This window comes from Zingiber officinale, chromosome 4A (genome assembly GCF_018446385.1).
Source record: "Zingiber officinale cultivar Zhangliang chromosome 4A, Zo_v1.1, whole genome shotgun sequence".
Taxonomy (NCBI): domain Eukaryota; kingdom Viridiplantae; phylum Streptophyta; class Magnoliopsida; order Zingiberales; family Zingiberaceae; genus Zingiber; species Zingiber officinale.
The window spans coordinates 510,636-536,492 of NC_055992.1; the positions used below are offsets into that span (position 1 = coordinate 510,636).

The 25,857-nt window shown below is 38.9% G+C and overlaps 2 protein-coding genes across 3 annotated transcripts; one reads left to right on the forward strand and one right to left on the reverse strand.

Annotated features, from left to right (window-relative positions):
- The first annotated feature begins 1,649 nt into the window (after positions 1–1,649).
- LOC121973035 (protein ALTERED XYLOGLUCAN 4-like) lies at positions 1,650–3,343 on the forward strand. The gene is made up of 3 exons (XM_042524632.1): positions 1,650–1,922; positions 2,015–2,301; positions 2,364–3,343. Exons 1-3 carry the CDS (start codon positions 1,667–1,669, stop codon positions 3,126–3,128), a joined length of 1,308 nt encoding a protein of 435 aa, XP_042380566.1. The 5' UTR covers positions 1,650–1,666; the 3' UTR covers positions 3,129–3,343.
- An 838-nt stretch (positions 3,344–4,181) lies between these two features.
- LOC121969158 (probable serine/threonine-protein kinase PBL28) lies at positions 4,182–6,476 on the reverse strand. 2 transcript variants are annotated; one of them, XM_042519105.1, is made up of 8 exons: positions 6,092–6,476; positions 5,842–5,923; positions 5,592–5,790; positions 5,317–5,515; positions 5,079–5,242; positions 4,897–5,001; positions 4,663–4,785; positions 4,182–4,574 (listed from the first exon to the last, which is right to left on the reverse strand). In XM_042519105.1, the coding sequence occupies exons 1-8, from the start codon at positions 6,114–6,116 to the stop codon at positions 4,371–4,373; spliced, it is 1,101 nt and encodes a 366-aa protein (XP_042375039.1). In that variant the 5' UTR covers positions 6,117–6,476; the 3' UTR covers positions 4,182–4,370. The 2 variants fall into 2 exon arrangements, with proteins under 2 accessions (XP_042375039.1, XP_042375040.1); XM_042519106.1 differs by having other exon boundaries at positions 5,592–5,776; positions 6,092–6,467.
- Between the last annotated feature and the right edge of the window lie 19,381 nt (positions 6,477–25,857).

Here is a 25,857-nt window from a genome sequence, read left to right on the forward strand (position 1 = left end):
TCAATCTTTGATCTTGGCCTTGTCTTGTCAGTCTCATAAACATTACAAGTGCTCCCACTATGCTAATGCTAGACTTCTAAGTTTGAAGATAACCAGCTTCACCTTTATCCGATCCAGAACTTACTTATAGTTGAAGATCTGTTCTACTTTTTGATCCAATCAATAAAATTCTTTGTCTATGATGTATTAAAAAATTCGAGTAGACCAGCTCAAAGTATGAGGTCTCCATATAAATCAACTTGATCATGTGCCTCACAATTTTTATGAATTCACACCATTTCCACTAGGTGTTGGGATAAATCTATAACTCACCTCTGTAAATCCTCATTCTTCAATCATCTTTCACGGTATTCGATTTCCTCCATCGGAATCTACATACCGCGACCACAACAACCTTCCATTGGTTCTGATCCGCTCTGATACTAATTGACGTCGATTATTCCGCAGGCTAATGAGAAGGAAGATTGGAGGAGAAGACAAGAATATAATTATAAAAAAAACTTCATTTAGAATAGAGGATTATTTCCTCAAATAGCTAAATACATAAAGGAAATAAATTTAAATATATAGACTATAATTCTTATTGGTAAAGAAAGGAAAATAAATTTAAAAAAAAAACTAAAAAAAATATTAATAGACCCATAATCCTAAAATTTTTAAACGAATAAAAATAAAAAAATATAAAATAGAAAATACCACAAATACCTTAAATATAAAAAAGTAAAAATTACCAAAAATAATAATAATAAAAATCTACATCAGCTAACTATCATATACGATTCGCTTATATTTTAATATGTTTTGATACATCAAAGTGGTTCGAATTAAATCATCTTAAGCGCCTTCTTATGCATAAAATTTAAAATGGTCCAATGAATTGAAAAGTTTTTAATTTTAGGTGGACATTTTATTCAACTTTTTTACGATAATTCATTAATCAAAGCTATATTCAATAAAGACAAAGTAATTTATTTTTTCATGATTAAATGAAGTAAACTATATATAGTCCTTAGAATTTATTATGTCATTTTTCCAATTTCATGTCTACCAATAACAACTTGATGCTTTTCTATTCTCTGTCAGATCTGTCAAAGATATCCCAACTATTTGATGCATTTACATACGCTATGCAACAACTAATCAGTGTATTTTCATACACTAATATCTTGTTGAACCAAAGGTTTAATTTGGTTGTGTAGAGCAGCTGACTATGAGGTTTGGTCACAAGTAATGAACAATTTTCCTTTCTTTAAGTTAATAATAACAGTACACTCCAACATCAAGAAACATATGCAGAAACAACTCTTTTTGTTTAGTCCATACAAAAGGCACTAAAACAAACCTCTCGGTTGGTTGGTGAACTGGTGCAAGAACTGCTGTATTTTGTATAATGGCCAATAGCCCGGGACATTAGTGGCCGAATGCCTAGTCCACAACCAGACTACCTACCACCAAAGTAGTAAATTGTTTTGTCCAAGATTCGACACGAACCCAAAGTCAATCAAATTTCTGCAATTCCCACATCTGTTGACCTACCAAGGGAAGATAACTCGTCGATCAAGCAACTGAGGTAAGAGTGGTTGTGGATCAGTGCATGGCCTCTCTTTTTATATAGACACCCTGCAAAACTTGGCTAGCTAGCTAGCTCTCGTGACATTTTCCTAGCATGGTTCCTGCTCTGATCTCCTCCTACATGCCGAAGCTCCCCTACAGCAACCTCGAATGGGGTGTGATCCAGAAGAAGGTCGGCCCTTTCTTGTGGCTCATGGTGATCTCCACCATCCTCGTCCTCTTCGTCATGGATTCCTCAACTAGATTCAGCAGTAGTGTTGCGGTCAGTCATAGCGGAGGCCTAAAACAAGGCAGTGCTAGATCTCTGCCTGCTAATGACACCGATGCCACCTCCCCTGAGCTCTCTTCTGGTAATTAATTAACCGATTTACGGCGCTTTGTGATCGAATTGAATGTTGCAGAATTATAATGGATGATGATGTTCTCTGTTTACTCTGTGAAGGTGACATCGGAGAGGTGTGTGACATATCGGAAGGTAAGTGGGTGGAAGAGCCCCGAGGCTCAATATACACCAACACCACATGCCCAACGATGCCGGATATAAAAAACTGCGGCAAGTATGGCAAGGATCAGAGCTACGTCTACTGGAGATGGCAACCCAAGGGCTGCGTCATACCGCGGTTCGAGCCGGAGACATTTTTGGGCATGGTCAGGGGGAAGAAGATGGCCGTCATCGGCGATTCGCTGGCTCGAGATCACGTTGAATCTCTGCTGTGTCTCTTGTCCCAGGTAATGAGCAATTAATCTCCGGAATTTCCAAACATATTCTAATTCATCCAAATCCATTGCAGGCAGAGATTCCAAGCATCGCTTTCAGGGATGAAATCGACAAATGCGTGACGTGGAACTTCCCGGAGCACAATTTCACCCTCATGGTGTTGTGGACGGAGTACATTGTGGAGACGATACCCAGGATCGAAAATGGAACAGTAGCTTCATATGAAATCCACTTGGACAAGGCGAGCAGGAATTGGACAGAGAAGCTTCCTGGCGTGGACTATGCTATTCTCTCGGGTGGCAACTGGTTCTTCAGAGCAGTCCACTTGTATGAAGGAGGGAAGCTCATTGGCTGTATAAACTGCTGGGAGCAAAACTTAACTCGTTATGAAGTTACTTATGCCATCAGAAGGGTGGTCAGAACAGGGCTCCACTTCATAAGCACATGCAAGGAGTGTGAAGGGCTGACCACCTTCTTGAGGACCTACACACCTTCACACTTTCAGAACGGGTCATGGTTCGACGGAGGGTACTGCAACAGGACTAGTCCCTTGGATGAGAGCCAGATAAGGCTGACTGATGTTGCATGGGAGATTAGGAACATACAAAGGGAAGAAATTGCAAGAGTGAGAGAGAATCACAGGGGAGGCAAGGTCAAGTTTGGGGTGCTTGATATCACAAAAGCTATCATGATGAGGGCTGATGGTCATCCTGAGGGACATTGGACGAAGAGAGCTGAGGGAAGAGCGAATGACTGCTTGCATTGGTGCTTGCCGGGGCCTGTTGACATGTGGAGTGATGTGTTGCTAGCAACTCTCATGAAGAATTCTTTATCCTGATCATTGAATTCTTTATCGATCATTTTTGTGTTAAACGCTCAGGGATGCCCACAGAATTGTTTTGCCAACTCTTAAACTTGAGCCATGCATATCAAATTTGAAAGGCAACAGTGGCAAAAGAAGCCTGTTGGATCATTAATCCAACATTGGATTTATATGTGAAATAATTATGTATTATGGGTTGTCATGTTCGGTTAAACCTAATTAAAGATGATCAATTAAGATTTTAAATATTTGAGTTTTAATGTATCTAATAGAGTATGATGGGATAATTTCTATTTTAATGACGAACTAAAATAAAAAAATATCAAAAGATTAATAATCCTACTTGATTAACACATACAATTAATTGTCATTAGGAACTAAACCTTAATTAAGTGATCTAATACTTGTAACATGAAGGGGGTTTAGATTATTAGATATGGATTCAATAACTCAGTTCATTAAGATTAATGGACCGTCACTGATGTATGAACTTTATGTGGATGGTTCCTATAGGATGGATTTGATATATAAGGAAAGAAACTTTTCCAATTAGGGCATCTTCTTGAATCAAGAGGCTTTGAGAGCTTCTTCTTCCTTGACTCTTTCCCCATTGAGACCAAGATTCGGATTGTCGCCTATTCCTATAGAAAATCATTGTGCGCTTGCAAGAACTTCCGTGACAAAAAAGATCAATGACTAATACGATGGACTCAAGTTAGACCATTGATTTGCTGTTGTTTCGGTTTCTATCAAATATAGTCTTATGGATGATGATAACTAGATCCATAGATGCATCCTTTAGTTCATTTTTGATGCATCTATATTGCGTTCATTACTATGTTCTTGTTCTTGTTGTTACAACAAATCCTTCTTAGTTGCTTTTACTATCGACATAATCTCTTAGGGTAAAATCCAAACCACTTCACAATAAACTTCTAGCTAATTTAATCCTTCCATTTATTTATTCATCCATATCCATTGTTAATTATCATATTGTGAAAAATGCTACAGATATCATTCCGTAGGAGAGTATAACAAATGCATGAAACCTCATCATTGTTATTTAGATTTGTAAGAATTTTGCCTACTTTGATATTGTGGATCTACATAATCACAGAAGGATATTATTGACATGCATCCAAAACATTAAGCTCGCATAGGCTTTTTTATTGTTTGTAGTAACTGGGGAAAAAACTTGAAATGCTTCATCGGATGCTTATCATACAAATAATTCCTCTGGGTTCTTTGACAATTACTTTATACTCTCATATTGGCACAAATAATGAGTTGAAGTTCCTTCACGCACTCTGCCATTGACGGCCTTCCACTGCTTTCCAATCTAACACAGCGTGAAGCAAGATTTGCAAACATGGAAACAGAAACCATGGTACATGAGCCTTTAGCCACATCAGGATCTACAACTTTACGAAGCTTTTTACGGTCATTTAGTAGATGTCGAACCTGAAATAGAAACTTTGATTCGCTCAAGGCTCTGCACTTCAGCAAAACAAAAAAAGATATTTATTTGAATGAATGTGAAGTCTTTAACCTGCAATAAAAGATTTTGATCTCCAGGGCCCTGGTTCAATTCTATTGCTCTTCGACCTGTTAATAGCTCAAGTAAAACCACACCGTATGCATAGACATCACTTTGAAGGGTGAGTTTTCCTGTCTGCCAAAATTAGAGAGCAAATTCCATAAAAGAAGGGAAAAAGGCTAGTTCAAACTTGCAGCCTACTCCATCAAGAGACTGAAGTTTTAAGATATTGGAACCAATGCCTACCAATGCATACTCAGGATCGAAGTAACCGAAAGTGCCAAGGAGCTTTGTAGTTGCATATATGTCCTCACCATTTGGCATTAGTTTAGCCAGGCCAAAATCAGAAATCTGTATCCAGTTATATCACCAATTCACCAGTCAGTGTATGGAAACTTTATTCTCAGATGTTCAGTTTCTTTCATTACCTTGGCCTCAAAGTGTTGAGTCAAGAGAATATTGGTAGATTTGAAGTCTCTGTGTAAAACAGGAGTACCAACAGCAGAGCTGGAATGAAGGTATGCCAGAGCCCTTGCTGCTCCAAGTGCTACTTTTAGCCTCAAAGGCCAATCCATCTTTGCTTCCCTAATTCCTGGATTATCAATCACAATAAACATGGCACATGAAGTTATGTTTATAAGAAATTCACTGATATACCTTACCAACCATTTAAATAGTCTTGAAGATTTCCATTTGGCATATACTCATATACCAGAAACCTATCCCTTCCATCAGCACAATACCCAATCAGTGTAACTAAGTTTGGATGTTCAAGCCTGCTCAAGATGTCGACTTCTACGCGAAACTCACGTTCGCCGTCTGCTTCCTTACAGGCAGGTAAGTCCATCTTCTTGATAGCTACAATCTTCGTGAGAGACAAACAAATGCAATAGCAGAATGGCAAACAATTATATGCCCAATCTTTTCTGAAAAACACTAACCTCCCCATTCTTGAGAGTACCTTTGTATACCCTGCCGAATCCTCCCTTGCCGAGCAAGTTCTCTTCGCTAAACATACATGTCGCATCCTCCATCTCCTTCAGAGTGAACACAGATGAGCAGTTGCGGATTTTGAAAGAGGGTGTTGGTCCTTTAAGCTGCCAATGATCTAGAGGCTTGTATATCCCTGCAAAACAGTTCCTTATCAAAAAAGTCATTGCTGTTGCATGAGATATGAACTAGATCACATACAATGATCCTGAGATTTGCCTCTTCTTCTTCTTTTGTTCCATGCTGAAACAATCTTGAAAAGCATAGTTACCCGTCGAATTAGCTGAATATATCAAAATGCTTGCAAAGGTTACAAAGGGATGAAAATAATTTAGCAATGGAGATGCATCCAGAAAAGATAAACAAATTAATTAAAGGCCAATGCTCAAGTAACTGAGAGTACTGTAACTAGCAACGCAAGAGAAGACAATCATGTGGAAGGCCCACGCACCTGAGATTGCAAGAGCAGGAGGCATCCACTTTGGCTCAGAAAGCTGCAGCGGGTCGAAGGCTTGGAGAGAGAGGAAGGAGTAAAAAGGAGATGCACGAGGGTGATGCAGAGTGAGGCCAAGGAGAAAGAAAGGGACAGGGGAAGTGATCACTTGGGAGTCAAGTATGGGAGGCAATTAGGGAGGGTGGGAGAACAAACAACCACCTAAGCATTTGGACCCAAGAAAAAAGGAGTAAAGAAAAGAGAAAGGCAAGGATAAGAGGAAAGCAAAGGGGGACGTGTGTAATAAGCAAAAGTAAGAGAGGAAGGTGTTGGTATAAAGAAGAGAGTATACGTAATCAGAGAGGTGAAAGCTGGTGAGAAGAAGCTTTCACTCACTCAACTGCATGTCTCAATCGTCTTACGAAATGGAAGCCCGATAGGTTAGTACGTAGTTGGACCTTCCACTTGACAAGGTAAGTCCTAGAGATACTCAACAAGTAAGCTATGAGAGACTTTTAACATAGAAGATAGTGAGAAGTGCTTCAATTCGAAGATAGTCTTAATAGCTAGGCACAAACATGATGGAGAAACCACTTTAGATTTCGAAGCCAAGATGGACAACAATTGTGTGTATATATATATATGACCGAAAGAGATCCAGGTGACCTGAAGTTGTGATTAGGTTGATCAGATCAAGTCGAGCATGAGATCCAATCTGATCGGACTTCTGAGCAATTTGATGATCTGAGCTACAACGATTTGGGTGATCGAATTACTTTATGGTGATCCGAAGTTCAGATCTAAGCGATCGAATAAAGATTGACAAAGGATAAGTTTGACCGAGCTCCGGACACCTGGCGCTTGTAAGGCATAGGCATCTAGGTCACTTGAAGTTGCCGTTGTAAGACAAAACATCCGAACAAGAAAAAAGAAAAGTGATAAGAAATAAACTTCTTGATTCTTGTTTGTCCCAGAGATATACAAAAAAAAAAAAAAAAAAAAAAAAAAATATATATATATATATATATATATATATATATATATATATATATATATATATATATATAGAGTGAGGTATTATATACTTAACAATTGATAGAGTAATAACGGAAAATAATTAATTGATTTATTCTAATAATTACTATATCTTAATTTTGATTTAGTTTGTTAAATAATTAATTTTGATTTAGTACAATTTGCCTCTATCCTGATCCCTTGAGTACCTAGAAATTTACATACTTGGATGAAGTTATGTTGATTTGAGTTGGTTTGGTTTTATTATTTAAGGGTTAAGTTATTATCTTTTTATTAGAATTGGTATGTTTTAATATTCACTCAGATTTCTTTTATTGCATTTGGGGTTATCATTTATTAATCTTCTTATAAGCAGATTATCTTTATTTTAATCTCTACATTATTTCTTGATAACAATTTTTTTGTTAAACCTTTACTGGCCGCAAGGGTGTAACTAGGTGAAGCTTTGGGGGTGCGACTCACCCCCTGAAATTTGAGGAAAAAAAAATATACATTAGGAAGAAAAATAAAAAAAACACTTAATTATAAATTTTTAAATTTTATAGACTTTTATAAAAAAATCCAATGAAAACCTATCATATTTTTTTTCTCTCCCATGATTCCCCCTCCATCTCTCCCATTTTTTTTTTATTTTTCTTCAATATTGTATTTTTTTTTCCTTAATTTTTCTTATTTTTTTCCTCTCTCACCATATTTTCTTTTTCTCTCCTCTAATCCCCTTCTTATTTTTTTTCCTAACCTTAATTTTATCCTCAAAATTCTTCATCTCATGTCGTTACCACTACCATACACATTATTATCACCGCACGATATTATTACTAGTGACGCCATTGTTTACTACCAGTGTCATCGTTGTCACTACACCAATTCTCCACAACAAACATCTTTTGATTGAAGTAAAGTTTTTTTATTTTTTCTTTTTCATTACGGATATAAGTGTCAAAAAAATATGTAGTGTCAATTTTTCATATTCATGTTTATTTGTTTACTATCAATTTTATTATTATTTTTGAATGGTTAAAAAAATAGTCATTAAATTAAGTGATTATGTGTCTAAAATATTATATTAATCATAAATTAGGTGAAATAATAATGTCGAAGTATTTAAAAAAATATGAGATATACTTACTTCAAATAGGGCATCCCCCCTTCACTACATCCTCCCTTCTCTCTCTCTCTTCCACCTAAATTGATTCATAGGCTTTAAGTCATAGATAAGGTCTGAGGATCCATAGATCATTGTTTCAACTAAAAGCAAGGGCTAAACTAAAAATTTTTAAATTTAAGTTCATTTTTAACTCCTTAAATTTGAAAGTTAGACTTTTGGAGGATAAAAGTTGATCTACACAAATATTTAGAATTTTTATAAAATCACCCCTCCTAGTCTAAAATCCTAGCTACGCCACTGACTGGCCGAGTAAGTTCACTTCTGTATTTAATTTCAATTGAACTTAATACTCGACCGACCTTTAATGACCGATTAAGTTTAGATATATAGGTACGTATATCCTTAACTAACCTTTGGACTCGATCAACCAGTAATCTTAAGATCTGATCAGTTGATACTATCCGACTGAGTTTATACACACATACGCATATTTTGAATTAGCCTTAAGATTTGATCGGTCGGTAATGGCTGACCGAGTTTACAATACAAGAAGCATATAATTTTTATTTTATATAAATATTTAGTCTTTCTCGGGATCTTGAAACTTTTAAGTTTAACCTTTGATAATGGCTTTGATATCTTGGGAACGTGACCTTTTGTATTGGTTATCCACACTATTTTCCTATTGCTGACACATATGTCCATGATGTCTGAACTATACCTCTCTCATTATGTCTGCCGCCTCATCGATCCACCCAACAGTTCTTCTTTGGCTCCGCTTTTCTCCTTAACTTAATCTAACATTCCCCCTTAAAACATCTTCCTTGCTAAGGATTTTAAAGAGAAAAAAGAGAAAAATCCCTAACACTTCGTCTTCTTCCTCCAGCGTGCATACTTCTTACTCTCTGCCTTCCACTAGTTGTTCTTCTTGTTCTCACTAATCCTTCGATATCGACCCCCGGCGAGTGGTATACTCAATGCTCTTCCCGATTTTCATTACAGGAGGCCTATGAGCTTCAATGGAACTATGGCTTCCTCTATACCTAGTCACCCCTATTTCCAAGGGCCGTCCTCATCGTCCACCTCCAGATAACCTAGTCATCTTCTGGGAACATGCCCTATATGGTTTCAGGTTTCCTATTCATCCCTTTTTTGTTGATGTCAGTAGATAGTTTGACCTTCCCCTAAATCAACTTATTCCACAATCATTCTTTATTATGGTTGGGTTTGTTGTTGTTTCTCATCTACTTGACTTTCCTTTATCTCCTCAACTATTCCACCATTTTTTCATTCCTCATCAAGTGGAGGATAGTATGTTTAAGTTTCAATCACCCCCTAAGACCACTCTATTCCATATAATTCCCCCTCAAGGAGAATGTTGGGACAACTTCTTTTTTATGCACTTCTTTTTCCCCCACCATATTCAATAGCCTGGCAGCGAAACCTTCCTTCCATTCCTCAATTGGGTGATATTTTTGAAGATCCTACTCTTTGCTCTTTCCTGGAAAAATTAAAAGGAGCAAAGTTTAACTTGCCTGCCTTAATCGCCGAAGGTTTATTGTTTGCCTTTGGTCTTAGCCCAACCGGCGCAACCTTGGATGTTTCCTTTGGTAAGATTATTCTCCTTATGTATGTTTTTTGGTCATTTTTATATTGTTTTTAACATGAATTTTTCTCTTTTTCTAGCTGATGCTATCCTCCCTGCTTTTATGTACAAGAATACTCAACTGACAAGAGTAGTCTTGACTAGAATGGGGGAAGAATTATTAAGGGATCATCGTCTCAATCACCCTTTGTCCTCTCTTGGTTTACTACTCCATCTGAGCAACCTTAGGAATCATCTAGCACATCAGATCAAGAAGCTCCCTTTGTTGTGAACGTAAAAGCCTCGTGCTTCCTCCTCGTGTCCATGCTTCCACTATAGCTACTTTTGAACAGATTCCTATTACTTCTTCCAAAATTTCCCACAGTAGAGGTAAGGAACCTGCCCTTCCTACACATACTCATTCTAATTTTGCTCTGAATATGATGATGCCAGGACTTCTTATTCCTATGCCTCTTGATATTCCTCCAGTTGTTCCTTCACTTAAGGAAGCATCAACTATTCCTGTGGCTCTATTGCCCCTTCTTCCGGCTCTACCTTCTTCTTCCACCAAGCCTCGTGCCAAAAGAACTTCTTGCAGGAGATCAATTACCTCCGGGCCTATTAGAACATCTATTGAATAAGATCCTTCATTAGCTAACCTTTCATCTCCTGATCCATCTCCACATGCTTTTGAACTTCCTCCTTCTTCTACTTCACCATTTACTACTTCTGCCAGTTCCTCTATTCTTTTCAAACAATCTCATGGGCTACCATCCCAACTTGGTCAAACCTCTATTTCCATTTCAAATGGGCTATTCAACTGGAAGGATCACTAGCTGAGTCCTGGTTAAAGTCGTAAGCACATATGAAAAGAAATACAATATCTGAGCGTGCTGATGATCATAGTCGTCAAGCTACTGCGGTAAGTTTCTAATTAAACTTTCTTACTTGGTAACTATAAAATATAACCATATTGTTATTCTATTCAACTCTATGCTTTAAGCTTATATTTGAGTAAGCTCGGCGCATCATCGGAACCCTTACCCATTCTGTTGAAGGGGTAATTCAACAGTTAAGAGAAGGGGTTATCTATCAAGAGAATCTCCTCCCTTGTTTGTAGATCGTCGACGACTTAATCAGGAGCTTCCAAAGGACTCTCTAAGTAAATTTGAGTGAACTCGGGATCTTGAATCTACATTTTCTTATCATTTCATCAATATTGTATACTACTTGTTATTTATCAACTATTAATGAAAATTTACAATTACTTGTATTTTCTTGTGTAGCCTCCTCTGTCTTCAGAACCACCCAAGTATTTATATAAATGAATTTTTTCAATATATTCGCCACATGTAGAGAAATCCCATAGAAAAATTATACTCGAAGGAAGTAGATCTCATAGTTATCTTTTGAGTGATATATAATATTGAATGAATTTTTTCTGATAATCTCCAGGTTTTTATGACAAGCTAGATGCCTATATATATATATATATATATATATATATATATATATATATATATATATATATATATATATATAAAGAATCCTTGACCTGTCTAATAGGCCGATCGGACTTATATTTCTAGATGAAATAACCATACAATATAAATGTTCCTTTGGACTATTCCCTACTGTACAATAGATCGGTCGGATTTGTATGCCTAGGCGAGATTAAACATCTGCAATATAAATACTCCTTTGGGCTTTCCCCGATTGTATAATAGACTAATTGGATTTGTATGCCCGAGCGAAATTAAACATCTGCCATATAAATGCTCATTTGGGCTTTCCCCGACTGTATAATGGACTGGTCGGATTTGTATGCCTGAGCGAAAGTAAATTCCTGCAGAATAAATAATGTTGATGCTAAAGCTTATGGTTATTCTCAAAGAGTGTTTAAAGTCTCCGGTTCCCCCTAAGGAAGTATGTCTGGTCACTCCTTAAAGTCCCCGATCGACTATATGAAGGTTTAAAGTATCTGATTCCCCTTAAGGAAGCCTGCCCGATCACTCCTTAAGGTCTCCGATCTACTATATGAAGGTTTAAAGTCTCCGATTCCCCTTAAGAAAGCCTGTCCGGTCACTCCTTAAGGTCCCTGATTGACTGGATGAAAGTTTAAAGTCTCCGGTTCACTCTTAAGAAAGTATGTCCGGTCACTCCTTAAGGTCCTTGATAGACTGTATGAAGGTTTAAAGTCTCGGGTCCCCCTTAAGGAAGCCTGTCCAATCACTCCTTAAGGTTCCTGATCGACTGGATGAAGGTTTAAAGTCTCTGGTTCCCCTTAAGGAAGCCTGTCTGGTCACTCCTTAAGGTCACTAATTAACTAGATGAAGGTTTAAAGTCTCCGGTTCCCCTTAAGGAAGCCTGTCCGGTCACTCTTTAAGGTCCCTAATCAACTAGATGAAGGTTTAAAGTCTCCAGTTCCCCTTAAGGAAGCCTATCCGGTCACTCCTTAAGGTTCCCGATCGATTGGATGAAGGTTTAAAGTCTCTGGTTCCCCTTAAGGAAGCCTGTTCGGCCACTCCTTAAGGTTCTCGATCGACTGGATGATGGTTTAAAGTCTCTGGTTCTCCTTAAGGAAGTATGTCTGGTCACTTCTTAAGGTTTCCGATCGACTGGATGATGGTTTAAAGAGAAGTATATGACCCATCCAAATAATATTGCATGTACCTTTTCTGTTACTCATATCAACAATGTTTGTACAAAATATATGAATGACTTACATGCATGTTTGCTAAATTCTATATGGTTGCAAATGATTAGCACTCCAAGGCCGTTCGAGTTTTCTCCCTTCTGCATCTTGGAGGTAATAGGAGTCCAATACAAGTTTCTGTATGATTTTATAAGGTCCTCCCCATTGGGGTTCCAACTTGTTAACATCTCCAACAGACTTGATGCGCTTCCATACAAGATCACCTACCTGAAAAACCTTGGAATAACTCTTTTGTTATAATTTTGTCTCATTCTTTGACGATATGAAATGAGCCGGGTTGCCGCTTTGTCCCGTGCTTCCTCTATTAAATCAAGTTCCATGAGGCGTCGATCCGCATTGCTATCATCATAAAGTCTTTTTCGATCAGATTCCACTACAACTTCAATCGAAATCACTGCTTCACCCCCATAAACCAGGTGAAATGGAGTAATTCCTGTGGCTTCTCTAGGAGTGGTATGATATGCCCATAATATACTGGGTAATTCATCTACCTTGCTACCACCAACATGATCTAATTTGGTTTTGAGTCCTCTGATAATTTCCCTGTTGGTTACTTCGGCTTGTCCATTACTCTGTGGGCATGCCATAGAAGTAAAAGCTTGTGTGATGCCATAATCAGAACATCATTTTTTAATTTTCTTGCCCTGAAATTGTATTCCATTATCAGAAACTATTTTTTGTAGAATTGACAGGACGTTGGGAAAGGGAATCCTAGACTTGGATTGAGCAGGTTAGGGTTGAGAAATCAATTAGATAATCGATTGTGCCAAATACAATCGATCAGTGGATCGATTGGGAGTTTGTCTTCGCGAAGCAAAAAGGCCTCGAATCAATTGCATAATCGATCAAGGCCAAACCCAATTAATTAGGTGATCGATTGGGAGAAAAAACTCGCTAAACAGAGGGCGGCTAGATCGATTGGGCAATGGATCAAGATCTGCATCTATTGGGCATGTTTCTTCGTGATAAACAAGAGCTTCTTAATTAATTAGTTGATTGATTAAGAGGAGTTTTTTGCAAAGCACAATAGCTTGCTTGTGAGAGCATGATTAGTTGGGTAATCGATTAGGAGAAGCTTGTGAGTGAACAGTGGGCTTCATAATCGATTGGGTAATTGATTGGGAGAAACAGAAAAGACCCGTTGCAAGAATTGGATGACTAGATATGCTCGAATTTGATGTAGCAATCGATTGGGGGTAAGGTCAATTGATTGACAACCATAATCCATGAGATATAAAGGTGTTCAAAGATTCTAACCATCAACACTTCTCCTCCTCACTTCATCTCTGGTTTTAAACATCAAGAGGCAATCCATAGCAACAAGAGATCAAGAGCAAAGGTTCTTCATTGTTGTATTTATTTCCTTATTCCTGTTCTATTTTTTGTTATGTTTCTCATATTGGCTTGTATGAGGCTTCTTCGCCTTCTAGAAGAACGTTTTCATAATGTACTATGAGTAAGGAGAGTAGACCCCTAGATTAATTACCTCAAGGAGATGGATACCAAATAAAATCAAGGGTGTTAGCATTTGATTCAAGTTTTTCACTGCAACAAATCTTTAATGAAGCAATTGGAGCTAATCACCCCCTCCCTCTAGCTATTCGGAGTGTCCTAATAGGATCTAGTTTTTTTGACTTAGTACAATCCCCAGTAAAGTGACCTTTCTTGTCATAGTTATAGTAAGTTAGGTTGCTTTTAGGTTTCTTTCTATACTTCATTGTATGTGAGATTTTTTTTCATTGTTTTATGAGAATCAAGAAGGAAACAAATTACTGCATAAATCTGTTGTTCATGAGTCAACTCGTGACTAGCAATTCTTAGCTCTCGAATCATATTCGCAATTTCTCTCAAATGTTGGGTCATGGTAACATTCAGGCGCTTCTTGTAGCTGCTAAAACTTTATTGTCAGCGGACTAAGCTTGCTCAAACCAACTCCACTAACTATTTTTTATAGGTCAATACTTTTTTCTCAGATCTCTCCTTGCATTGCTCCACCTTGTATAAGGGGCCTAGCTAATGTTAGAAAGTATACTTTTCTCAATTTTTTGACTAAGATCAAGTATAATATTAAATTAATTTTTTATAAGAGATACTCTGTTACAGTAACTTGTTGCTAGGATTTTCAAATGTCACCCTAGCCTTAGAGCATCTACATCAGATACTCTAAATATACATTTTACCTTAAATTTTACATTTTAGATAAAAAAATCTCTTGCATCAGATACTTTACTGGTTCCCTAAATTTAGATTTTATGAACAGTAACTCCCTAAATTTAGGGAATGAGAACGCTACCCTAAATATTAAAATATTATTCTTTTCTTTTTCTGTCTCTCCAAGGTTTGCAATTTATTCTCGTCGTTTCTTTTTCTCTCTCTCCAAGGTTTACCGTTTCTCACAACGCCAACGCCGATTTCTTCTTCTTGCTCAGGTTTGCCATTTCTTCTTCTCTCCGTTTCTTCTTCTCTGCTCGAAGGATTGTCGTTTCTTCTTCTCTCAAAACCTATTTCTTCTTCTCGCTCAATTTGTCATTCTTCTTCTCTGCTCAAAGGCTAGTTGTTTGTTCTTCTCTCAATGTCTGCTTCTTCTTCTCTCAAGCCTCGTTTTTTAAAACCTCTCACACTTTATTTCTCTAGATTTTACAGATTGACAGCCATCCGTGGAAGAGTATTCCGAGTTTTTATTCTCTCCCTAGGGTTTTTGGGGCATTTATCAGCAGATTTCAATTCTGAGTTTGGGATCACTGGATCTTTGATCAAGAACTTAGTAAGTTTTCTCACGATCTTATTTTCTTTGTATTTATCTTGCAATTTTATTTTTGTTTCATGAATGTGCAGATTTTATTTATCTTGCAATTGTATTTTTGTTTCACGAATGTACATATTTTATTTATCTTGCAATTTTATTTTTGTTTCATGAATGTGCAGATTTTATTTATCTTGTAATTTTATTTATCTTGCAATTAGATCGGGAACTCTTTGCAAGGAATTTATGAAGGAATTTTTTTTTGTATAGTTTATTGACTCAAGGGGTTCTTTTGCCATTTTCAGTTATTTTTTTCATACTATATTTTCTTCTTGGAGAAGAGTCCATGTTACTGCTGTGAGATGTTTATGGAGAGTTTTGGTTGTGTGATTATAAAGTTGGTCGATTGCGATTTTTAATAGGTGTTTGTGAGATGACTTGATTGCCTTGGTTGATAAATGAATTGAAATCGTTTAATGAAAACGATTAATATTTGTTGCACATCTGTCATTCTACATGTTCGTTTGCATTTAGTGATTTTAACTTCTTTTTTTCATCTGCTTGTTCCCATGTTTATATGTATAATTTTGTAATGAAGAGTTGGCTTAACTAAAACTCATGGGAATCGAGCAAAGAGTTAACTGTGTGTGAGATCTAGTATGTTGTTCGTGGTACAGATTCTTTGAAACAATGGTATTTTCATCAGTAATGTCTTATGCAATGAGTGTAAGGAACTAAATGATGTTACTGCATGGAAAGTTTAACTTAAGAAGGGAATCGAGATCACCATCTACTATAAATTTTTTTGGTTAATATATATCTCACTATTTCTTTAACTGGTATCTATACATGTTGATTATATAACAAATTGTTTAATTCACTACAACAAAAATGTTAAAAGACAACACCCCTACGACAACGGTTTTAAGAGAAAGCGTTGCATATTTGCTCAAAGACAACGGTTTTTGCCAAAACCGTTGTCTTTGAACACCCCATTAAATATAAAAGACAACAGTTTTGTGAAAACTGTTGTCATTGAGTGACTTTTTTTTAAAACGACAACACTTTTTACAACAGTTTTATAAACCGTTGTCTTTATCCGCATTTTTAGGGGTTACAACAACAATTTTGATAAAACCGTTGTATTTGACTTTGGTCTTTTTTTCCCCTCGCGCGCAGTTTTTGCTTTCCCTCTCTCTGAATATCTTTTTGGTGCCGTGTCTTCCCCTTCACGTTCAACCCTAGCCATTTTTCTTTTCCTCTCCTCATACAATCTCTTCACGCCGTCCTGTCGACCGACCGTCCGCCTCTGCTGGATCTTCCTCCACGACGATGTCCTCTTTTTTTTTTTCCCCATTCTGCTATTTTGTTAGACTTGACTTGTTTCTGTTGTGTTTGAACTTCTATTCCTAAATTTTTTCTGATCCAACTCAGAGGCTTGAAGAATTCGAGCACTAGCAAAAGAAGGAAATCTTGACCTGCTTGATGGCGTTAATCCGGCAGTCATCGAGAGCTTTCCTAGCCACCACATCCACAGCATGTCAGTCGGCCACCAGGTTCATCCTGGTGTGTACACAATGAAAAGACTTCCAAGGAATCAGTTAATCAACAAAGCATCCCGGTGTGGCTTATAATACAAGACACATCTCGGAGAGAAATGTGGTGATCGTACTTTTTGTTGGTTGGTTCCGCTCAACGCTCCACTCTCTCACGATTCACAGTAGTGTGCAGTCGTCTTGTTAGGGTTTTCTGCTTCTGGATCTGGTGCCCACGCTCCTCTCGTACTCCCGATTACGCTGTGCTTCGCCCATTATTAGGTGAAGCTTCCGTCTTTGGACAATGTGTTGTAGATCTTGGGTTTTGTGTTTTTTTTTATTTGGGGCGTGGAACAAGGATTTGGCCTGAGTTAGATGCATGGTGCATTTTCGCTCTGGATGCTATAGCTTGAGCTGTCTGTTTAAGCGTTTGGAGTTCGATTTGTTTTGCCGTGAGAGAAATATTAGACTGTGTTATCACTGGATTTGAGAATTCCTGCCACTAAATCTCGTTTCTCGGTGTACATCTTTCATGCTCGGCATTGAATTTTTTGTGCTTTAGATCGTTGATTTTGATCTGGGAAGTTTAGTGGATCTGGTTGGAAGATTGACATTTGTTATTTGTTTCATGAACTATATTGTTTTTGCAACTCTAGGACGACGACTTAGTCTATTTGGGTACAATTTTGATTTTGTGTTTCCTTCTTTTGTATTTTAACCTTGCAGTTGCTGCTATGTATTTTCCTGCAAGATTTGCATGTAAGAAGTGAATTAATTTTCAAATGTTTTAGTTGTCATTTTTCAACTTCTTTTGTAGTTTGTTAAGAATGAAGATGCGGAAGTACTGTGAAAAATCTTCATTTGCAGATTTATTGCCTGATAGTGTTTAGCCTTAGTTTCTTATACATTATAGAAATCTTAACAAGTTTATTGTTTCTCAGAATTAGTTTTTGTTATATCAAGTTGAATAAAAGGAATGAACTACAGCACTATATAAGTCTTTCCGTTGTGAACTTCAACTGATTCCTTGGAAGTCTTATGAACTGAGATGTTGTTTCAATATTATAGTGAATACGTTGTATACAATATTATTTCAATATTAATTTTGACATGCTTGTAGTTACCTGGTTATTTCAAAAAGATTAGGAAGGGAACACAGATAAAAATGTCTAATTACATTCCTATTGATGATTTTATTATCCATTTGTACAAGCTGCAAAGGCTGATATAGCGCTTTGATTTGGGTATAGAGATCAGTTAATCAGATTTGTTCTAATAAGTGTTTTTTTTTTGGTATTTTAGGTTACTGGAGAGAAAAGTGGAGAATTTACTGCTCGGCTTCTGGAATTCATCATGTCTACAGTGTCAAAGTTAATAAGCTAATAGTCACTCTTGATTTATAGTTTGGGGGACGATAAGAAATGAGACTTTGCTGTGTAATTTACTGCTTTTGCCATAGCAGAATTCGGAGTTCTTGTATCACGTGATTAGATAAACGTAAGTGATGATATAACTTTACTCCAAATGGATAGGATTCCTGAGTTCAAGATGCTATCCTGTAAAATACCGGAAATAGGCGAATATTAATAAGGGAATTTTCCGGAATTTTTAGAAATTTTTCGGAAATTTTTCGGAGCTCGTATGGACGAGTTAACGGGGATGAAAACGGGGTCCGGAAAAGCCTGTTTAGGCTACCCTGTTTTAATGAGGAAAAGTTTTAATTTTTTCTTTTCCTTTTCTTTTTCTTTTTTCTTCTTTTTCTCTGGTTTTCTCCGACGCTGAACCCGCGTGCCGACTTCTTCCTCTTCGCGCGCCCGACGCCACCGAGCCCTAACCGCTCGAGGCGATTCTTCATCCCCTCTCCTCTCCCGAGCCGATCTTCACTTCTTCCCTCTTCTCATCTTTCTCTCCTTCTCTGCCGAGCCGGTCGAGCCACCACCCGTCCACCTCTTTCGAGCGCCGGCAGCTGACCTTCCCCACTGCTCTCGGCCGACACCGTTCAACAACGCCAGCGTTCATTGGGTTGTGCCCTAGCGCCGCTGCCTCCCTTGCCCTATTGCGTTTTCCGGTCGCCACAGCCGATGCCGACGGACCAGAGCAACACTGTGCCCTAGATTTGCAGCGCCGCCGACCCACTCTGCCCTAGTTATCTCCGACACTGCCCTCTTGCAGTGTGCTTCGCCCGCCACCGCCCTTATGATCTAGTGCTGGTCGGCCAGCCGTCGAGTGCCAGTAGCCACCTTGTTATCGGCTTGAGTGTCTGGCACTAGGGTTTCCAGCAGCAGCCTTGTCCGGTCCTTGGTCGTTGCAGGCAGTAAGGGAAGAGGTAAAGTGCTCAGGTTATGTTGGAAATTAGGGTTGTGGTTTGATTCCTGTGGTTGATCTCAGTTCTTGATTCTTGCTTGGACAGTTGGTGGAGTTTCCTGCTTGAGCAGCAACCTCTGTCTCCAGCAAAATCTTTGGTCCAACAATCCTAAGGTAAGGGTTTGGAGTGTGGTTGATTTGGCACGTTCTTGATACATGTTGTTTTAGGTATGATTGTTTTGGTTGTAGGTGAATTATACTGGATGGTTAGGTTGATTAGGGTTTACCCTAATTTAGCCTTAAGGATTTTAATTAGCCATTTATTTGGATTGTAGCTAAATAAAAGAAATAATATACACATTGATACCACAGGACTTTGACGCGAGACGATCATCTTGACGGCGAATTGGGACCGATTTGGACCTTCCGATAGGAGGCGGGTACCTCTTGACTTATCTGTTATGATATTGTCATTGGATATGCATAGTATTTTATAACTACATGCAATGAACATGTTTGCCTTTGGTATGTCACTGTTTGATATCCATAGCATGTTAGGTTTGTCACCTGTGATGTATCCGTGCTTATATCTCATGATTTGTTGCCATGATTATCTTGTTACCATGAGTATCTTAGTTTCTAGAGTGACATACCATGCTTACTGAGGTTAGGACTAGGTTTTGGATTGTTGTTTCTGGCCTGTGTATCTAGATTATCTGATACTTAGGTTTTTGTGCCATATCAGGTTTGTGTACCTCTATTTGTATATCATATATGATTCGGATGTTTAGACCCTGATTCTTTGATCTGTGTATATTGTTGGTACATATGCTATGAAAGAGGGATATGATTTGGGTCTAGGTTGTTATACCTTAGAGGATTTGTATACCCTAGATCTGCGGATTTGGCTTACTGATACTGTGGTACCCATATTATGTATATATGGATTTTTCTATGCTGATCAGGATATTCCATACTTATTATGTTCAGGACCATAGGTTTTTTTTGATATTCTATCTGACCTGTGTATTCAAGATTTTGGTATGTGACCATCGCTTTTACAGTACCCATCTTGTATATATGGATATGGTTATGTTGATCAGTTTTTGTTATGTATAGTGACATGCATCATGATTGCATGCTGTGCGATTGTCGGCTCCACTATGGTTGTGCCCATCGCCAGTTACATGTACTGCACACACCCCCACTCATGGTTTAGTGGTATATCAGACAGGTGTGTTCTGCATTGTTAGGCTCCGCTGGTCCGAGGACTCAGGTAGCCAGCAGCCTGCCTGTTTGGCTCACCGCATTTAGTGTAGCAACAGAGTAGCCGCAGACGGTGGACTCGCTTTGGCTCCGTTGGTCGTGACTCAGTGGTAGCAGAGATACCTCCCGTCATCGTGTACCGGAGTTGAGAGCATTGAGCTCCCCATTTATGATTTGGGGTCACAGGGCAGGAGTACTCCGACAGATCCCGTCCACTCGGTCCTCAGGAGTAGTGACGGCAGGGTGCACGGTTGTCACAGCCTACCCACTCGGTCTCACCATTTGTGTGTGAGATGATCGACTGGGGTGACCAGGACGCATCATTAGCATCATATGCATTGATGCATTTATATTTTTATGATTGTGTTTGCTGCATTTGGTTGTTGCATTTTTGGTTGGATACATACTTTTGACCTGCATACAGGATTATTGACACTTTCGGTTTGACGACCCTTTTGTCTGGATAGGAGTTCCTGGTGAGTACAGCTTCCTCAGTTACCTTTCAGTTTTGAGTATTCCCTATATATGATTAGGAAGTTGTATTCCATGTTTGTTGTTGTTAGATATATCTTACTACTCATGTCCATTGGTATTCACTGAGTTGTTGAACTCACCCTCGTTGATACTATCTTTTTCAGGTACCAGGTTGGTTTTGGTGTCGCTTGGAGTATCCTGTCTGCTGGTCCCCACGTCACATCAGAGGACTTATCGATTTCACGTATGTTTTGTTTGTTTATGTATCAGTTTGTTTAGCTCTGTACTCCGGTTTTGTTTTTGGAGTGTTGATGTCGTTATGTGGTATTTTGTATTTGTTATTGGTTGTGTAAGCCTAGCCGGCTAGCAGTTTGTGTTTTGGTTTTGGTACAGCCGAGTGGGCTGCTTTATTTTTAACTGCGTGGTGGTGTCAGCCAGAGGCTGAATTTGATATTAACTGCGTGGTGTTTGTTTTCTTTTATTGTTATTATTCCAGCCGCATGTGGCTGAGGTATATAGTGCTTGTAGAAAAGTTTCAGATTGTCCGCCGTACAGGGGAGATGCTGCCGAAATTTCTTCGGACAGAGACTCCTCTGGGGCGTGACAATTTAGTGGTATCAGAGCAGGTATACGATACTTGCTATGTGTTCTGGACTTTCGAGATTTATCTGATATCAATTTATTTGGTATCAGATATCGACTTACGTGTCTTATTTTTCCGGTGTTTCGGATTTTGTGTTTTGGTTTTCTCGATGTGACTTTTCGGGACCTGGCAGCAGTAGGACATCTCCAAGCTATAGAAGGTATGTTGGTATACTGTTATCCTATTATTTAGTTAGTGTATGCATTGTTGACTGTGATAGTTATGACACTTTGTATCTGGTATCTGTCTGATGTTGTAGCCATATTATATGTGATGGGATAGTCACTGATCTTGATCGACCTTAATAGAGATTAAGGAATATAATCTCTGTTGATTTTTCATATTTTACCATTAGTAGTATTAGCTTTAGTTACTACTAATTGGTTATGAGATGGAGGCACATACCAGCCTCTGTTGTTATTAGTGTGTAGTAGATAGTACCTTCATATTCATGTTGACTAGTTAGTAGAATACCGATATACTTTAGTTAGTTTTCGTCGGTAGATGATTATTGTACTCTGGTTAGATCGGTCAATAGAAAACTGATTTACACATATTGACTAGGGTTAGTCGTGGGTTGATTTACCCTAGACGCTTGTAGAGGTTTTATTGGTTCTTGATTAGTTAGTAGATGACCGATTAATTTTGTTGATCCGATCAGTAGGGGATTGACCTACTTTACTTTTAGATGTTTGAATCTTGGGTTATTCGTGCTTAGTTGGATAACTTGAGCACAACGAGTACCTAGCTTATACTGATGTGGGAAAGGGTTGAACTAGCCATATACTATTGATGATTTGGTCAGTCGATAGAGGATCGATGTATCCTATTCCATGGGTACTGTAATTTTAGACTGTATGTACCTAATTGGATAACTTAAAAGATGACATAGGGTTTATGTGGTAGATTGGATTAAATATGCTGATTTTGCATATCTATGAAGTGTGTATATGATTGATATGAGTGGAAGAAGTTCTATGATGGATAGTTCATTTGTGGATAGTGAGATATTCCCATCTAGATATGGTTATTGTAGATTTCTTGTGGATTATAGCTATTTAGTTAGCTGTACGTGCCTGATTGACATATTTGAGGTATCTTGTTGATTATGTGTGATTTGTGAATGCACCTGGGTTTTAGTATGCCTTATTGGAAGTATATGTTGATTATACTCTTGGCATATGTGTATATTTGTCATGTGAGTGTTGTTTGAGGGGTATTGTTGATTTTACCTACGATGGTATATGCACACGGGTTCGGTATACATTGTTAGAGGTATCACGGTGATTTATACCTATGATGTGAGTATTTTTGGTGTGTACTAATTGGAGGAGTATGTCGATCATACTTATGTTGTGTGTGCACGTGTGCCAGATGTATGGTTGGTAGAATCATGATGATTATACCTATGTTGAATGTAGAAGGTTAAATGTCTACATTATGATATTGGTTGTTTTACCCTGTCAACTAATTCTCCCATTAGTAGGTGACCGACCCACTAGGAGGATGATAGAGTTGACTATGGATTTGATTTGCTTATTGGGTGGGTTATACCCTAGGCTACCCGCAGTGATCTGTGGTAGAGAGATCTTGTGCAGTCTCTAGCTAGATAGTTAGGTACTTTGGGCACTTTTGTATTGTTGTGGTAGAGCGTAGCTCCCATATGTTATGGATCGTTTGTGGTAGAGCGTAGCTTCCACATATTCTGGATTTCCACATATTATTGTTTGTTTGTGGTGGAGCGTTGCTCCCACATATTACGGATTGTTTGTGGTAGAGCGTTGCTCTCACATATGTGGTATTTCGTGTGATAGAGCATTGCTCTCACACTCGAGGTTCTATTCTTTGGTGATTATATATCGTTGGTGATCAGATTCCTGATTTGTTGTTGAGGATCTTGTGGTTAGGAATGTCTGTGATACGGACATTATGTGTCTTGGTTTTACCATTAGTGTTTGTGGTGCCCTAGATGTTATCATGGACTCGATGATTGGGGTATCCCTAGAATATTTGGATCAGTTTCCATTGTCTTTGTTGACGATGTTGTGATTTATTACGGATTTGAGGTGAGTCACGTACCCTACCTTTGCATAGGTCTAAAGATGTTTCGACGAGAACATGTATATGTGATTATCAGTAGTGCTGATTTGGTTGTCTTCTGTGAGATGTTTGAGACACACGGTCACCAGTAGGAGTATACCGTGGTTCCACAGGAGATCGAGGTTATTACCATTGGGAGTAGACGGAGTCGATATAAGAGGCTCGCAACTTCCTTTGTTTGGCTCGATATTTCCGGAGATACGTTGAGGGTTTCTCACGGATTGCTATGCTACTTACACGCCTGATCAGGAAAGGCGTGAAGTTCACTTGGACTGTGGTTTGCAAGACCAGCTTATAGGAGCTGAAGCGGAGTTTAGTGTTGGCTCCGATTTTTGGTTTTACCTTCTGGAGAGGACGAATTCGTGCTCTATACCGACGCATCTCTACCGGGTTTGGACGCTGTTTTGATGCAGCACGATAGAGTAGTCTCCTATGCTTCTCGTCGGTTGAAGAAGCATGAGAAGAACTACCCTGTACATGATCTGGAGCTAGTCGCCATTATTTTTGCCATGAAGATTTGGCGACATTATTTATATGACGTTACATTTGAGATTCTCACTGACCATAAGAGTCTCAAATATCTGTTTTACTTAAAGGAACCTAATTTCCGACAGAGGAGATGGATGGAGTTCCTGAAGGATTTTGATTGTACCATTAGCTATCGCCTAGAGAAAGCTAATGTGGTTGTCGACGCACTTAGCTGGAAGTCTAGAGTGACTTTGGCTTGCCACCGAGTTGTGGTCACAGACTGGTTACCATGGTTTCTCAGTCGTCGATCAGGACGAGGATCCGAGAGCCCTATGCTGTATTTGCGGGTTATTTGCAGCCAGATAGCTTCCGGGTAGCAGACCGAGTTTATACGAGACGAGGAGGGTATTATATACTTCCGAGGTAGATTATGCGTACCTCAGTCTCATCCGGTTTTATAAGAGTTACTTCCGGAGGCTCATCGCTTATGATTTGCTGTCCACCCAGGCGGTACCTGCGTGTACCAAGATTTGAGGTGTTTCTATTGGTGGAACGACATGAAGGAAGACATCATGGATTTTGTAGCTAGATGTCTTGTCCATCAGCAGGGAAGGCCGAGCACCAGATACCTGTCGGTTTATTTCAGTGGATTCCTATTCCCGAGTGGAAATGGGAACATATTACCATGGACTTTGTGGTGAGTTTGCCGAGGACATGATGAGACCATGACGCGATTTGGGTAATCTTTGATCAATTACCCAAATCCGCGCACGTTTTGGCTAATCGGAGGACAGATTCCCTGGATCGATTGGTAGATCTGTTTTGCCGGGGGATCATCAGATCACGTGGTGTCCCGTTGATTATTATTTCGGATGGAGACCCCGATTCACGTCTCATTTTTTTGACAGAGTCTGCAGTAGGCCTTTGGGCACGCAACTCTGTTTCAGTACAACTTTCCATCCGCAGACGGATGGACTGTTAGAGCGGACCATTCAGACGCTAGAGGACTTGCTGAGGTTTTGTGTATTGGATTTTAGGGGCAGTTGGGAGGACCATTTGCCATTGGTAGAGTTCGCCTACAACAACAGTTTTCATTCGCCTGTCTAGATGGCACCGTTTGAGGCGTTATATGGTAGACCTTGTCGGACACCCAACCTCTAGGATGAGGTTGGGGAGGCCCAGTTGTTGGGACCTCATAGAGCTCAGCAGAACGAAGAGTTGGTCCGTATTATCAGACGGAGAATGTTAGAGGCGCAGGATCGCCAGAAGTGTTATGTTGATCGGAGACGCAGACCCCTAGCGTTCTCTATTGGCGATCATGTATTTCTGCGAGATTCACCCACGAAAGGAGTAAAGAGATTTGGCCAGAGGTAAGCTAGCTCCGCGATACATTGGACCTTTCCAGATCTTGGAGAGGATTGGAGCGGTAGCTTATCGTTTGATACTACCATCGTTCCTGTCAGGTGTTCACGATGTATTCCATGTGTGGTATATATCCGACTCGACAGATTTGTTGGCAGATATCTCAGTTCCTATTCAGCCTGACGTCACCTATGAGGAGGTTCCGGTACGGATTCTCGACCGGAAAGAGTGTCAGTTGCGGAACAAGATTATCCGGCTGGTTAAAGTCGGATGGCAGCATCATTCGAACGAGGAGGCTACTTGGGAGCTCGAGGATACTATCCGAGCTCGATATCTCCATCTTTTCACTTGAGGTATGTGATTTGTTTACCGTTCGGCATTTATACTTTATATCTGTTGTTAGTACTTGCTGATGGTAGAAACGAAATTTGGGGACCAAATTTTT